Source organism: Belonocnema kinseyi, chromosome 6 (assembly GCF_010883055.1).
Source record: "Belonocnema kinseyi isolate 2016_QV_RU_SX_M_011 chromosome 6, B_treatae_v1, whole genome shotgun sequence".
NCBI lineage: Eukaryota > Metazoa > Arthropoda > Insecta > Hymenoptera > Cynipidae > Belonocnema > Belonocnema kinseyi.
This window is the reverse complement of record NC_046662.1, coordinates 70332614-70347703: the sequence shown is the minus strand read 5'-3', so window position 1 is coordinate 70347703 and position 15090 is coordinate 70332614. Positions and strand designations below refer to the sequence as shown.

General features: G+C 27.9%; 2 protein-coding genes across 4 annotated transcripts in view; both read right to left on the bottom strand.

Annotated features, from left to right (window-relative positions):
• The window catches only part of LOC117174315 (coiled-coil domain-containing protein 142), a 152360-nt gene that overhangs the window by 39456 nt on the left and 97814 nt on the right, over positions 1-15090 (bottom strand). The window lies entirely within an intron of this gene.
• The window catches only part of LOC117174312, a 14065-nt gene continuing 2838 nt past the window's right edge, over positions 3864-15090 (bottom strand). For 2 of the 3 annotated variants that reach the window (XM_033363312.1, XM_033363313.1), the window contains exons 2-3: positions 11819-11977; positions 3864-4596 (exon numbers count right to left, since the gene is read on the bottom strand). In XM_033363312.1, the coding sequence (XP_033219203.1) occupies positions 3988-4596; positions 11819-11968 (759 nt within the window). In that variant the 5' untranslated portion in view covers positions 11969-11977 and the 3' untranslated portion in view covers positions 3864-3987. Of the gene's footprint in view, positions 4597-11818; positions 11978-12085; positions 12175-15090 lie in introns of all 3 variants that reach the window. The other variant, XM_033363311.1, reaches the window with a different exon arrangement.

The window sequence follows — 15090 nt, the reverse complement described above, 5'->3', positions numbered from 1 at the left end:
TAGAGCTCCAAGGAGATTATGTTGAAAAATAAAAAAAAATTTACCCAAAAAAAATTGTTTTTATACTTCATTCTAAGGACTTATTGAACTACCCTTGTAGTATTGATTCCTGGATATAAGGGTATACCAGAAAACGAAGCAGCAGACGTGGCAGCTAAAACAGCAGCCAAAGCAGCCTCCTTTCTCAATATCCCCCTTCCTTTCTCTAACTTCTTCGGCTTTGCCCGAAGAACTCTCGACTAAATTTGCCACAATTACTTTACAGAAATAGGAAAAAATAAGGGTGTTCTTTTCACCCAGCGTTACTGCAACTTCAGTAAAAAAAACCCTGGTTCTCATCATTCACTGCCCCTAGTAAGTGGATAGTCTCCCTATGTCGCATGAGAAGCAATCACTATGTCTTGAACGCGTGCCTTGCTCGGAAAAATATGATACATTCTGGAGGATGCTACTGTGATCCTGAAGTTGACGAAGACCTAGACTTCTATGGGCTTGTCCCAGATTCGAAGCCTATAGATCGGAGCTAACTAAAGCCCTATCAAAAATTCTGAAATGCCCTCCCCCTTTTTGTTCTTATTAATTATTAGCTAACTCATCCATTAAAACTGCAAGCCATTTATTTAAATTCTTGAAGAAAGCAAATCTCAAAATCTGAACACACCTCAATCTTACCTCGGCCGCCTTGTGCGGGGGGAGCCTTTCTATCGAAGGGTTCTCCCGCATAGAGGGGCCTTCATTTTATCTTTTGAATTTTACCGCCTTGCCACATGTGTCGGGAAACCGGGCCGGCTGCTGTCTCTTGCGAGTTGCGCAGTTGAATCCTGCCCGACACTATGTTTCAGATAGAGTGGAGCCCAGTCTTTCAACTTAGTCATGGCCGGATATAAAAAGCTTTTAGTAAAGCAGGTATAGTGCCAGCGCAGAATAAGAAGTCCAGCGCAGTCCAGCTTTCAGCTCGAAATTAATTATCTGCTCCATTTTTAATAAATTATTTAATTACTTACGTATACCAATTTTAGACAGTTCAATTTTTATTTATCCCTAAATAATCGTTTTATTTTATAAAAACGCACTAATGAGATTTACAGAGAATCTTTTAAGGAATAAAATAAACCCTACAGCATTATGCTTAAATAATAGTTGCAACTTTTACCTAAAGTGAGAGAGAAAACATTAAACCCTAAAAATTATTGTTAAATAAACAATTAAAATAATGAAATATTTATTTGATAAAGTTCACCTTGAGGTCTTTTCTAAAACTAGTTATAATTGGTATTACAATACTTCGCTCGATTTCATAAATCATTTTAAACAATTTTGATTTTTTAGCTTGAAATAACTTTAGTGTATGTTTAATTTACAAACGAGTATAATGAAAATTCTATTTTCCTCGTAAATGAAAAATAATAAATATAAATGAAAATAAATGAATAAATAAATGAAAATAATTTTGACGAAAAGCACATTTCTAAATGAATTGATTCGAATTAATTAAATTTGTTTGCAATGTATAATTTTCGTTCATACTTTCAAACTTTAAAATTGTTTAAACTACAATTTTTTTAAATTGTGCAAAAAAAAAATGTCCAATAATTTTCCAGAAAATAACTTTAAATTTTCCCAGCAATGTAGAGAATTTTGATTGGCTCCCTCAAAACATTTCCAAATTCATAAAAAGCTTCTTTTTTTTACAAAATTGTAAAAAATCTACATTTTCTCAAAATTTCTGTAATTTTCAAATCAAACATTTTTTGGAATCTTTTAAAGATATTTAAGCATTCTAAATATTTTTCCTTTTTAAAAGTTTCCAAAAAATTCTTTTTCGGAAATTTTTTGGAAATACTTTGAAATATTTTAGAACATTATCCTAAAGTTAATTTTTGAAAATAAAAAATAATTCAACATTTTTCTGGGAATCTGAAGAAATTTTTATTACAATGTGAGGAACGTGCAGTTATGTAAGATTTAAAATTTGCATTTACTCTTTTTTCTTTTTTCGGAATTTTGTGTTTAGTCATGTAGGGTTATTGCAAGTAAAATGTGATGAATACGTGATATATTTATTATATAAAATTGTAGCCATTCAAAATAAAATAAATTTTTTAATTTCTAAAGAAAAATTTTTTCATTCTCCCAAAACCTTTCGTAATTTTAATTGGCAAAAAATAAAAAAAATTTAATCTGAAGAAAATGCTTTAAAATCTTTCAAATTCTTTTACGACCTATTTTTAAATCTTCAAAACTTAAAATTGACCTTTTAAAATAAAATCTCAATGATGTTGAATTTTCTCAAAATCATAGTGTCCGCGTGGTAGAATCAAATTATAAAATTTACAACATTTCAATCTCAAAAAGATTCAATGTATTACATTATAGTCATCTAAAACTGTAAATTAATGTATATCTTCAGCAAATATTATTCTTTAAAATATATAATTTAATCATTTTAAATAAAAAGGAACTCTTATTGATTATTATTTTCTGTAGATTTAATTAAAATAATTATAGTCAATAATTCAGAATCTAAATACCCTCATAGGAGAGAGTATAATGATTTGATATATTTTGTTGAAAGTTTGTCTCTTTCAGTTGAAAATTCATGTGTTGTGCTAAAAATTTGTCTTTTGGATAAGAAATTAATTTTCTGGGTTACAAATTTCACTTTTTTGTTGTTAAAAAATTTATGAATTTAAAAAAAATCGTATTTGATAGCAAATCTTTCTTCTTTTTTTGTTAAAAATGCAACTGTTTGGATTGAAGACATATCTATTTTAGTGGAGGATTCAAGTATGTTATCGAAAATTCAGCATTTTTAATTAAATTTAAATATTTTTGATTTAAATTAACAAATATTTTTTGCTGAAAACATCAACTATTACATTTGTTGTTCAAAATTTATCTTTTTAAGTTGAAAATTAAATTCTTTTCTTGAAAGTGAAAATGAGCTTGATTGTATTAATTGTTAGATCAACTATCTAACTTTATGAGATATAATGGATAAAAATTTAGAACTTTAGACTTGATATTATATTGATCTTTATCCATAATTAACAATTCATTAGGGTTGTCATGAGTTTGACATCATATGAGAATAAAATTAACACTTCTTAGTTAATAAAATATGACGAAGTTTATCATTCAAATCTGATAGAAGTTCAATTCTTATGCTTATAACCAGCCAGCGCTCGTCTACGCATGCGTCGTGCTCGGTCTCTGATTCGTTGCTGTTCGCGCGCAATTTGAAAGGCTAAAAAATAACATTTGTATTGTTTAATATGAATAATGTCATTTTAACTTATATAAATATTTATTATACCGATATCAATGAATCTTTATGAAAATAAAAATTTATTAAGTGCATACTTTGTAAATAAAAAATATCCTTTGGCGTAGACGAGTTCGGGGCACTCGTTACAAGAGCCTGGGAGCAGCGCGCACGCTGTTACTTAGACTTAGGGTAGAGTAGGGGGTGAAGGTCTGCTAAAGATCGGCTCGTTGTGGTATAAGCCTTACAGATTTTGATGTTACCAACCGAGCGTGACGTAATATTAGAATTCTCAATTCTAACAACATCGAAAAACATAATTTGCTGAAACATTTTTAATCTTTTAAACCTAATAATTTATGATTTTAATTCAAAAGCGCAGGAGTATTAAAAACCACAAGCTTTTCTCGATTCAAATAAAATTTTCTATTATTTTTTATTATAAAGGGATAGCTTAGACATCTAATTTAAAAATTTTGAATTTAGGAATTAAAACTACTCAAATTTAAAATTTTGATACATTTTGCAAAACAACTCGCATTATTTGATTCAAATAAACAATTCCTTAACAATTTATTAATCAATTAAATCAACAAAAAGTGTAATACTGAAAATAAATTATCTAGCATAATAGCAAACTTTTTTCTTATAAAAAATAGATTATAATAAAAATATAAATTTATAGATATTGCCTGCAGTTTAGTTTTGCAAGTATTGCGGTATCAGTTAAGAAATTTTGCAGGCTTCCTTCTTTCTCGACGACTTGGATAACTTTTAGAATGACTTCGACCCGATAACTTTGAAATCTGAGCCTGGAACTTTTCATTCAGCGCTTGTAATGTTTCAACTTGTTTCAAACTTTTCGAGAGAAGCCTTTGTGTTTTGACAAGTTCCTTGTCTTTATTTCTAAGCTGCTCTTCTAAATCTTTGGTTTTTTCTATTATATTTTGTACATTATTATTCTCCGATATTAAGGTATCTTCATTTTTCATTATGCTTTTAAGACTACCCTCCACAATTTCAGGTTCGATGCACAATTCTTCCACTTCCACGCTTGAGTATTGAACATTTTCTCCACATTCCGAACCTTTCCTCTCGATATCAAAATTTTCCTCAACGCATAAACTATCGACGTTAAAATCATTTCTCCAAAGTGAATCGTCATCCTGTTGAGATACATCAACAAATTCTGGTTGTATATCATCTAAAATGCCATTCGTTACATTCCTCGCAGATAATGGAGCATCGTAAACTGTTGGAATGGCGTTTGGTTTTAATTTTCCTCTCTTGCCTCTGAAGTCGATTGTAAATTGATTGTCGTCAAAGTGGTACTGAAATTTACATTTTTTAATATTTCAAAAAACGAGTTGAATATTATAATTAAGTTTAATTATAATAAGCAGAATATAATTGCTCTTCTAATTTTCATACTCTACGAGCGACTATAAACTTTTTTGCTTCTCTTTTGAAGACTGGGCAAGAGATCGTAAATATATCAATATTAGAATTTCTCGCACTATAAAGAACAAAGTCATTCAGGATAGTGCACATTCGGAAAATTGGTGAATTTCTAATCAGGATGTTATTAGTTTTTGGAATGTAGAATAATTCTTTTTGTCTAGAATTAAATGCCGGAGTTCGAAATAAGTGTTGAATCTTTTCAAAAAGATATTGAAAAACTACAAAGTTTCTAATAATTTTAAACACAAACATTAGTAGCATGTAATTGTAACATTCTTCTAGCGTAAAGAGATTAAATTTTTTACATAATTGTAGATAATCACTGCCTATTTGTGGGTAGTACCCTTTCTTTTTGAAGAACAATAATTTAAGAAATCTTTTTTGAATTTTTTCAAGTGCATTTAAGTGATACTTTTGATGTGGTTCCCATATGATAGTGCCATATTCCAGTTTTGTTCTGACTAGTGAGATAAACAATGTGACCATGGTATTGTTGTTATTAAGAAATTTACAAGATCTGGTTATAAAACCTAGAGTTTTCGATGTCGAATTTACCGTTGCAGTAATATGTGGATCATATTTTAGATCAGAGCTGAGCACAATACCTAAGTCAGTAACAGTGGCTACTTTAGTTAACCTAGTACTTTCCAGCTGGTAATCAAATTCTATAATATTCTCTGAACGTGAGAATGTTATTAATATTTACAAAGCTTCATACCCTGCACTGTTAGAAATTTCTGTAGGAATTTTCAGAGACGCATCACTATAAAGCTTTATACAGAAACCGTTTCTAAATTTCCCGAAACTGTAACAGAAATTTGTGCAACGGTAACTGCATGAAACTCCAGTCACATGTATCACAAAATTATGTTGCAGTTTAGGAATTTTCAGTTGCTGTAACTGAAAATTCCTAGAGGTTAAAAAATTTTTTTAGGTTCATTATTTTAATAAAAAACACGAAGTCTATATTTATCCCAAAAATATAAATAGAAATAAAATATAACTGAAGTTAAGACTAACCACTTCTTATGTATCTATGCTATATGTTGACTCATTGTATTAAATATATAATCAAAGTCCATTATTTATGATAAGAATTTTTTTGACATTTCATATATTGAGTGTGTTATATAACATAGCTATTTACATAGGAACTTCGTCCGTATATAGTCTTACTTAAATTTCTATTTTTAAGACAACTATATACTACACATTTATATTAAAATTAATGAACCAAACAATAATGTATACACATTTCTAGAAATTTTTACTCACAAAATTTATACAAAATGTTATTTTATTTATTATAAATAATATTCGTGTGTAATTTTTTCGCAAAAAATTAAATTTTCAACCAGAAAATATGAATTTTCAGCAAAAAAATTAATTTGTAGCAAAATAGCTAAACCTTTAAACAAAGAAATTAATTCTCAACTAAAATACGAATACAGCCTAAAAAAATCTTTTCTTAAAAAAGTAATTCAACCAAAATTTTCAACAAAAAAAAGTTGTATCCCCAAACACAGAAAAGATTAACTTTCAAGCAAACAGTAGCATTTTTATCCAAGAAAGATGAAATTTCTACTAAAACGGATGAATGTTTAAATAAAAAATGCAAAGTAAAAAAAATTAATTTTCATCCAAAAAAGACTTTATTTTGACATTTTAACATCAAAATATAAGATTATAACAAGAAGGAAATCTGCCATCTGCCATCAATGAAACAGTTGAAATTTTAATAAAAAAGGCAACTTTTTGAAGAAAAAAATGGTGTCATGTTTATGAAAATAATTGCATTTTTATCCAAGAAAGGTGTCATGCCTACTAAAATAAATGCATTCTTAAATCGAAGACAAATAATTTTTAAAAACTCGTTGAATTTTTATACAAAAAAGATTTCAGGTTCACTTTTCGGCATAAAAATATAAGTTTAAAATTAGAAAAAAATTGTCTATGAGAATAGTTGCATTTTCTACCCAAAAATATGAATTTTCAATAAAACAGTTGAATTAATAACAAAAAAGAAAAAATACTTATACAAAATTCTTGAATTTTAAACCAAACCGTTGCATGTTTATCGAAGAAAGATTCAATTTCGAGTCAAATAGATGACTTTTTTATATAGAAAGAGAAATTTTCGAAAAATAGTTGAATTTTCAACCAAAAAAGATTTTGTTTGACTTTTTAGCATTGAAATATGAGATTTAAAAAATTAAGTAATTTTTCTATGAAACTAGTGTGATGTTCCGAAAAATTTTGTACATGAAATGCCCCCCTTAAGTCAAAAATCACAACAAAATCTTTCCAACACGCCGATTACCACCAATACTGAACCTTCGTGCTTCGTCTTCTAACCGCACGCGCTCGAAAAGCGAGAAATGCGCATGTAACTGCGCATTTCTTCACGTCACGATAACTTATATTTCTGTTACAATTTAGGAATTTTAGGAAAATATACATCATTTTCAGAAACCGCTTCTGAAGTTAAATAAAAATTTAGTAAATTCACTATAAAAGTTATAGAATTTCATTTTTAGCAACCTAATTTCGTAAATTTCAGTTACTTTAGTACCTTAAATGTGTCGAAATTTTCCGAACATTTCTAACAGTGTGTAGTATTTTGTTCACGCCCTTACCGAATCTGACCTTAGAATCGTCCTACCTGGCGCAATTTTTTTCAAATGGCGACTAAAATCGAAAAAAATTGCCAATGGGGATGTTGCATGAAATGAGGTAAAAAGATATTTTTATTATTTAGTAACTCATTATTTTATACCAAGAAGGAATAATTTTTTATTGAATAAGAAAAATGTTTTTTTTTCTTAATAAAGTTTGAATATTACTCCAGCTCGCGGCATTTTTCGGCAAAAGCACAGATTGGCTCAGTGGTGTCAGAACGCGGATATCTCTAGCATGCGCAGTACGCTGGGGGCGGCACCTATTTCAGTAACCAATAGGAAGTAGGCGGGAACTTTTAAATGCGGAAATTTGCACTATTATTTTTCAGCAGAATTACAATAAGGAAAATAAAATGATGATTATTGATAAAAGAAAAATATTTTATATAACAGATATGCAAGTGTACTTTTTTATTAATCATAAGTATCTAACGATAATTTGACTATTGTAAATGAGATACGGCGAGTAGACTGCTTTTTGTTTTAGCAGACAACACACCACATATTTTAGCGGTAAAATTATCTGCCGGAGATTTGTTTCTTGATTGTTATCAAAATTTAATGTATTAGTTATTGTTTATAATAGTGTTTAGGCGCCAAAAATGGTACCGCCCCCAGCGTACTGCGCATACCAGAGATATCCGCGTTCTGACACCACTGGATTGGCTATATCTTCTTGACGTAATTCTGCGCGTGAAAATTCAAACTATCTAAATTATGAAAAAAAATGAGGTAAAAGTGATTTCTAAACATAAATTTCAAAGTTTAAATGTCTCTAAATGGCTTTCATGTATTATTAATAAATAATAATGAATAATAAATACAAAGAACAGAATTGAAATAGTCTGCCCAAACAGCATCTGCTCATTGCTCATTCTTTGTTTATAGCTTTTACCACGCTTGATTCGGCTTTTATTTTCGATTTCTTGTTTTTAGCGTTTTTAGACTTCGATAGGTTTACTTGACAATCAGCTGGATCAGCTGTCAAGTAGAAAGCCGCGATGGCCGGGAAACGTGATTGGTCAACATTTTCAAAAGTAAAATGGCGGCTAGAGTGGTCTCATTGGTGCTCAGTTGTATAACTTAGTGACGTCATATATGTTCAAATGTGAACAAATAGACGTAAACTAGACATTTTTTATGTATTAAAAACATGTACAAAAAAATTTCTGTTCTCCGTAACTTTATTCACTGCTTCAAGTTTCTAAAAATGAGTTTATCTCCTTTCATGCAACATCCTCATTACAACATTTTTTCTGTAAAAATTCGTAAATTTCAACAAGAATGCATCAACGTAGACTGTTAATTCTCTTGATCTGGTGGCATATTGCGTTTCTGCAAAATATAGGACTGATAGTGAGTTTAAATCCAATATGGCGGCCGATACTAGGTAAAAAATGGTGATTTTCAAAAAATCAACCGATTTGGATCAAATTTGGTGTATAAAAGTTTCCGGGGTCGCTGATTACTTATCTGAGCTCAAACTCGTAATCAGCGAACTTTGCCAATTTGATCCCAGATTCCTAATCAGCGACCACGAAAACTTTTATTTTCGTTTTTGTTATCCATTTAAAAAAAAATGGCACCAGATAGAGCGATTCTAAGGTCAGATTTGGAAAGAGCGTGAACAAATACTACAGGGTATGAAGTTTTGTAAATATTGAACAACTTTTTCCTGAAGAACGTAGCAATTGAAAAGTTGGAGCGACTTATGCCATTTTGGTATTTTAAAAGATAAATTACCAGAAATTGTTGGCTATTTATTGATAGTACAATGAGGTAGGGTATTCGAGAACATCATTTTCAAAATTCCCAGAATTTTCCATGACTAATTTTTCATTTTCGTTGATTATTAAAATTCAAATATTGTTCTTTTAATCTTGTAGTTCTTTTATCATTTAATCTTTTATAAACGGAATAAAATAGTTATTGCAAATACAAATTTATTAACTTATTTTAAAGAAAAAAGCCTTTTTTACTATAAAAGATGGCTTTTCAAAAAAATCTTGAATTTCCACGCTAAAAAGGTAAATCCGCAACAAAAAAGGATCTTAGTTTATATTTCAATCAAAAAGATGAAATTTATTTACAAAAAGAAAAAGAATTTCGAACCCAAAAAGACGAATTTTCAACAAATAAACATGTAATACTCAAGAAAGAGATAAAATGTTATCAAAATGGTTGTACCTTTAAGCCGAAAGACGAATTTCCTCTATGCAAATTGAATTTTCATACAAAAAATGTGACTTTTCAGCAAAAAATTCATTTTCCACGAAACTGATGCATTTTTACACAAGCAAAATGAAATTTCAAACCCTGAAAATTATTTGTTTATCCAAAAAGGGAAAATCTTCAACTGAAAAAGAGCAGTCTTAAAATAGGCTTTTCCACTAAATATGAAAAATTTCAATTAAAGAGATGAACTTTCAACTAAAAATAGAAATCTCTACAAACAAAAATAATTTCTTAACAAACTGATTCGACCAACTATTTTAAACACAATAGTTGAACACTCAAGCAAAGAGGATTAATTTTTAACCAAAAAGTAGCAGTGTCATAAAAAAATGACATGTCTACTTATACATATGATTTTTTAAATCAAAAAGATAAATTCTGAAGAAAAAAATACTTAAGTTTTCTATTTGAAAAGACTTCGGTTGACTTTTTACTATCAACATTTGAATTTTTAAACCAGAAATAATTGTCTACGAAAGAAATTGAATTTTTCATCCAAAAAAGACGAAATTTTATCCAAAAAGGCCGACTTTTTAAGAAAACTGTTTAATTCTCTATCAAATAGTTGCATTTTTATCTATGAAAGACGAAATTTCTCTTAAAACAGATTAATTTTTTGATTAAAAATGAAAAAACAAATTTCCAAAAAGTATAGAAATTTTCATCCAGAAAGGATTTTATTTCTCTTTTTAACTACAAATTATTAAATTTAAACAAAAAGTAAGTTTTCTACAAAATAGTTTAATTTTCAACAAAGCAGCAGAATTTTCAAATAAACTTTTCAACAAAACTATTGAATTTTTAACTGAACCGTTGCATTTTTATCCAAGAAAGATGTATTTTTTCTAAAGAGTTAAATTTTCAAACGAATAGTTTGCCTTTTATTAAAGAAAGATGAAAGTTCTTCTAAAATAAATGAGTTTTTGAAGAAAAGAACATTGAAAACGTACTTAAATTTTCATCCAAAGAAGATTTTTAAACAACTTCTTTAAATTTTCAACCAAACAGTTGCATTTTTGTCCAAGAAAAATGAAAATTCTACTAAAATAGGTAAATTTTAAAATCAAGAAGACAAAGTTTCAAACAAATATTTGAATTTTTATCCAAAAAGATTTAAAAAAAAAAAACAGATTTTCTTTTTTTTCACTAACAAGAACAGACAAGAAAAAATATTAAGATAAAAGTTTGTACTCCTGAAAAGTTCTGCAAAAAATAAATTTGTTTCTATCTTTAGATTTTTTCGAGAAAAATTACAAAACTCTATTTTTAGGGAAAAAATGTCCCAGCCTTTCTCATATTAAAAGTACCTTTTAAAAATATTGAAAAAAAAAGGTTTTCCAGAATATATATTTTTCACATTTTCAAAATTCAAAAACAAAAATAAAAAAGATTTTCAGGAAAACCCCGGCTGTTTTATTTTTTCTAATATTTTTTTAAGTCCCAACAATATAAGAAAGCCATCTTATTCGTTTTACTTCGGCTAAACCATTTTTGATACCAGAAGAATTTTTTTCTCAAAAATGAAAAAATTATTGATTTAAAACAAAATTTGTGGGTTTTTTTTAAACAAAGCTTAAAATACAAACACGCATAAATTCGTAAACTATGTTTTTTTTGCCAATCAAAAAAATAAATATCGCCTATTTTTTTTCTAAAACCCGACATTATTCAACACCGAAATATTCTGCGACATCAGATGTAGAATTTGCCTGATTTGAATTGGATTCGGTCAATAATAACATAATAACATAATAACATCATTATAAAAAGTAAAATATGCTCTGTTCTCAGAAAAAAGTCCCAGATATCATCAATTTTCTTTCTTAGTAATTAAAATTCTTTGCATTGAAAAGTAAACAATATTAATTTTAAATTTGAGTTATTCGAAATATCCGAAATGGAAAAATTTCCATTTCAAAATTTTAATATTGCACAATTTTAATTTATTGCGATATGAATTGAGTTTGACAGTATCCAAGTTTAAATCTTTCGTTTTTTTTTTAATTTGAAATTCTTTACAATAGAATGCTTGAATTTGGAATAGGATAAGAATGTTCTTCCTTAATGTCAGATTGTTCAATTTTAAGGCTTCTAGATTTGTATATATATTTATATTTTGATACACTCCATATTAGAAATTATTAAGAAGTTCCAAAGGAAAGACAAATTGAGAATTTACCTCACAAATTCGGGCATGTTTTGGAGGCTTGTCTTCTCTCTTGCAAAGTCGAGCCCATAGTTTTCTTTTATCAGGTCTCTTTGGAAAGACAAACATTCTGTAACCTTTGTCTGCTCTTCTGTGACAATTAGGTACACTGCATCCTGGCATTGTTACGTTCTGAAAATATTTTAGATCAGATCGTAGTTTTTGTTGGTTAGTTAACCCTTAGTGACCACAAATGGGTCTTCGGGACCCAGAGGTCTTGCGTAATGAAATTTTAAGTACCTTCATGGAAATGGAGCAGGTTTATTGCAACATTCGTCGGTAGTAAAAGAGTTTAACTACGCTTTAGGACGTTTAGCATGACACTGGAACTATTAGTTTATTTTTTGCAGCTTTTTAAAAATTGAGTTGGATCATTTGGACCCAAGTATAGTCAGTACGTTCGAAAGTGATTTTTGGAGTCAATTTTTGTTTTAGCTTATATTGACTTCAGATTAAATAATAAAGTCTAGAAAGTATATTTTTCAATGTCAACATTTTTTTTAAAGGCATATAGCGTTTTAAAACGATGATTCTTTATGGAATAACGAGATATGGTTTCACGCCATGCTGTTTGCCAAGAGCACAGCGTCTCCATGTGTAAGGATTGCAGTAACATACACTAAAAGGAATATCACTTTATTTTGTCTTAATTTGATGCCTACTATGCTTAGTTTCAAGAATTCATCAATATTTTGTAAAATTTTTTTTTTTTTAATAAGTAATACAATAGAGTATTTTGACAAAATAATGATTTTTTTTTTCGTTTTTGCCGTCGTGTATTCCTCAAAATAAATATACTTTTTGAATAACCCACTGAACTACTTTTTTTTAAATTGGTACATCTGGACAAGACGTAATTAAATTTTTATCCCGTAATACCGAAAATTTAAAAAGTAACGAATTTTTAAATGAAAATAACTTTTTTTTTACTTTCTGGACTTCAACATTTTTAAAGTATATTTAAATGCAATTTTTAGCAATACGACCCACATGATCTTTTCAAGTTACATCTTGAGAAATTCTAAAAAAATTTTCAAGTAAAAATATTCAATTTTTTTTTATAACGATTTTTGTCGCCTGGGTCCTCTGGACCCACGTGTGGTCAGCGTGTTAATCCACAAAAGTGTGGTCACTAAGGGTTAAATGTTTCATCGATGTCTTATGCGATGTCTTATGAAAGCAAAAACATGATTTACTATGAAAAACGTTTAAAAGCTATGATAAACGATTATTTTAACAATATTTTTTGCAATTGAGTTTTTATTTACGTTCGCTTCTTACAAATTAAAAAAAAATCGTTGAATTTGAATAAATACGCGTATTTTTCAGGTAAAACTTTTCCAACTGTTTCCAATTTTTGTATATCTTCAAATATAGTTATTTGTCAAAAAAAGAAATCAGGATTGTATGGTTGTAGAGAATTTTTTATCCGAAAAAATAAGACATCATTTATTAAAAATTAACCATGTTTACAATTCTGGTAAGAAGCGATAATAAGAAGAAATTCAATTGCAAAAAACATTGTTAAAATATATTTTTTGTCTGCTTTTTGGAATTCTTGAATTAAAAATAATGGTTTTTATTTTAAGTTACACCATCAGTAATATTATTTTTATTCTTCAAATGATGAAAAAATTATATTCTTCAGGAATCAGATTTTTGGCACACACAACTACCTGAAGAATCTGTTTTCATTTAGATAGAAAACTAATCATAATTTGATATTTCTATTAAAAACATTCAAAATAAAAATTTTAAAAATAGTTGAATTAAATCAAAAATATTAATTTTCACCAAATTATTGCATTATCAAACAAAACAGACTAATCTTCAAGCGAAAAAAAGGAATTTTCAACGAAAGAGTTGAATTTTCAACCAACCAAGATTTTTCAGTTAATGAAGAAAAAAACTGTTGAATTTTCAAGCCAAAGAGATGAATTTTCAGCAAAACAGTTGAGTTTTTAAACCAAAAATAGAATAATTACATTTTGAGTAAAAAAATTAATTTTCAACTAAGGAAAGAAACTCTTTTACGAAATAATGATTTTTTTAACCAAACAGATTAATGTGCAGCAAAAAATATTAACCTTATATCAAATAAATAATAATTTATATAAATAAATAATAACAAAAAATTAATAGTAAAAATATGTCAATAAAGTCATAATTTTTTAATATAAGACACGATTTGCGGAAATGGATATTGCCATAAATGTTTTAACAAGATTTCGCTTAATAATTCAGTTATTATATTAATTATTTCATATTTTATTATTCATTATTTTAATTTAAAAATGGTAAAAATCCCGAAATCGATGTTTAATAGGACCCGTTTTTTATTTAAACCTACCATATTGGTCAACATAGCCCCTTAAAATATAACCTGATTTTCAACCTAATAGTAAAGTTTTTAAATCAAAGAAACAATTATTCAATGAAAAAATGAATTAGCCGCCAAGAAGATTAATATTTTATATAAAACACGATTTTTCAACATGCAAATATGGAATAACTGAATAATCAGTTTAAAAATTAATTTACAACAAAAACTGTTTAACAAATAGTTAAATTTTCACGACAAAAATGATTTTTAACTAAAATTATGAATCACCAAAGATAAACATAAATCTAAAAAAGTAGTTCCACTTTCAAACAAGTAGTTGAATTAAAAAAAAATGAATTCTCAACAAAATAATGTAATAGTCAATACTTCAACTAAAAAATAATTTTATATCAAACCAGAATCAGTTGAATTCAACAAAAAGATGCAATTTCTCCCATAATACATTAATTTTTAACACAAAAAAGGCGAATTTTCAATCAAACGAAAATTGTGGAATTTTCAACAAAATAATCAAACAAACTTTAACTTTAGTTAATCGAAAAGTCCCTGTCATGTTTTCCCTAACATTCCCTGTTAAATTACAGTATTTTTCTACGTTTTAGAATTTTTCATTGAAAATATTCTTTTCATTAAAAATTACATCATCAGTAATATTAGTTTTATTTTTAAAATAATGAAACAATTATATTTTTCAGAAAACTGATTTTCAGCACGCACAACTAACTGAAGAAGTCGTTTTCATTTACATAGAAAACGTGTCATAATATAATTAATAAATATCAACATCATAAGCCAGTGCAAAAACCCCCCATAAGTGGAAAATTGGGTTTTGCGAATTTTTACTTCTAATTATGATTTTTCTTATATAAAAATTAATTCAATTACATAAAACACGACTTTC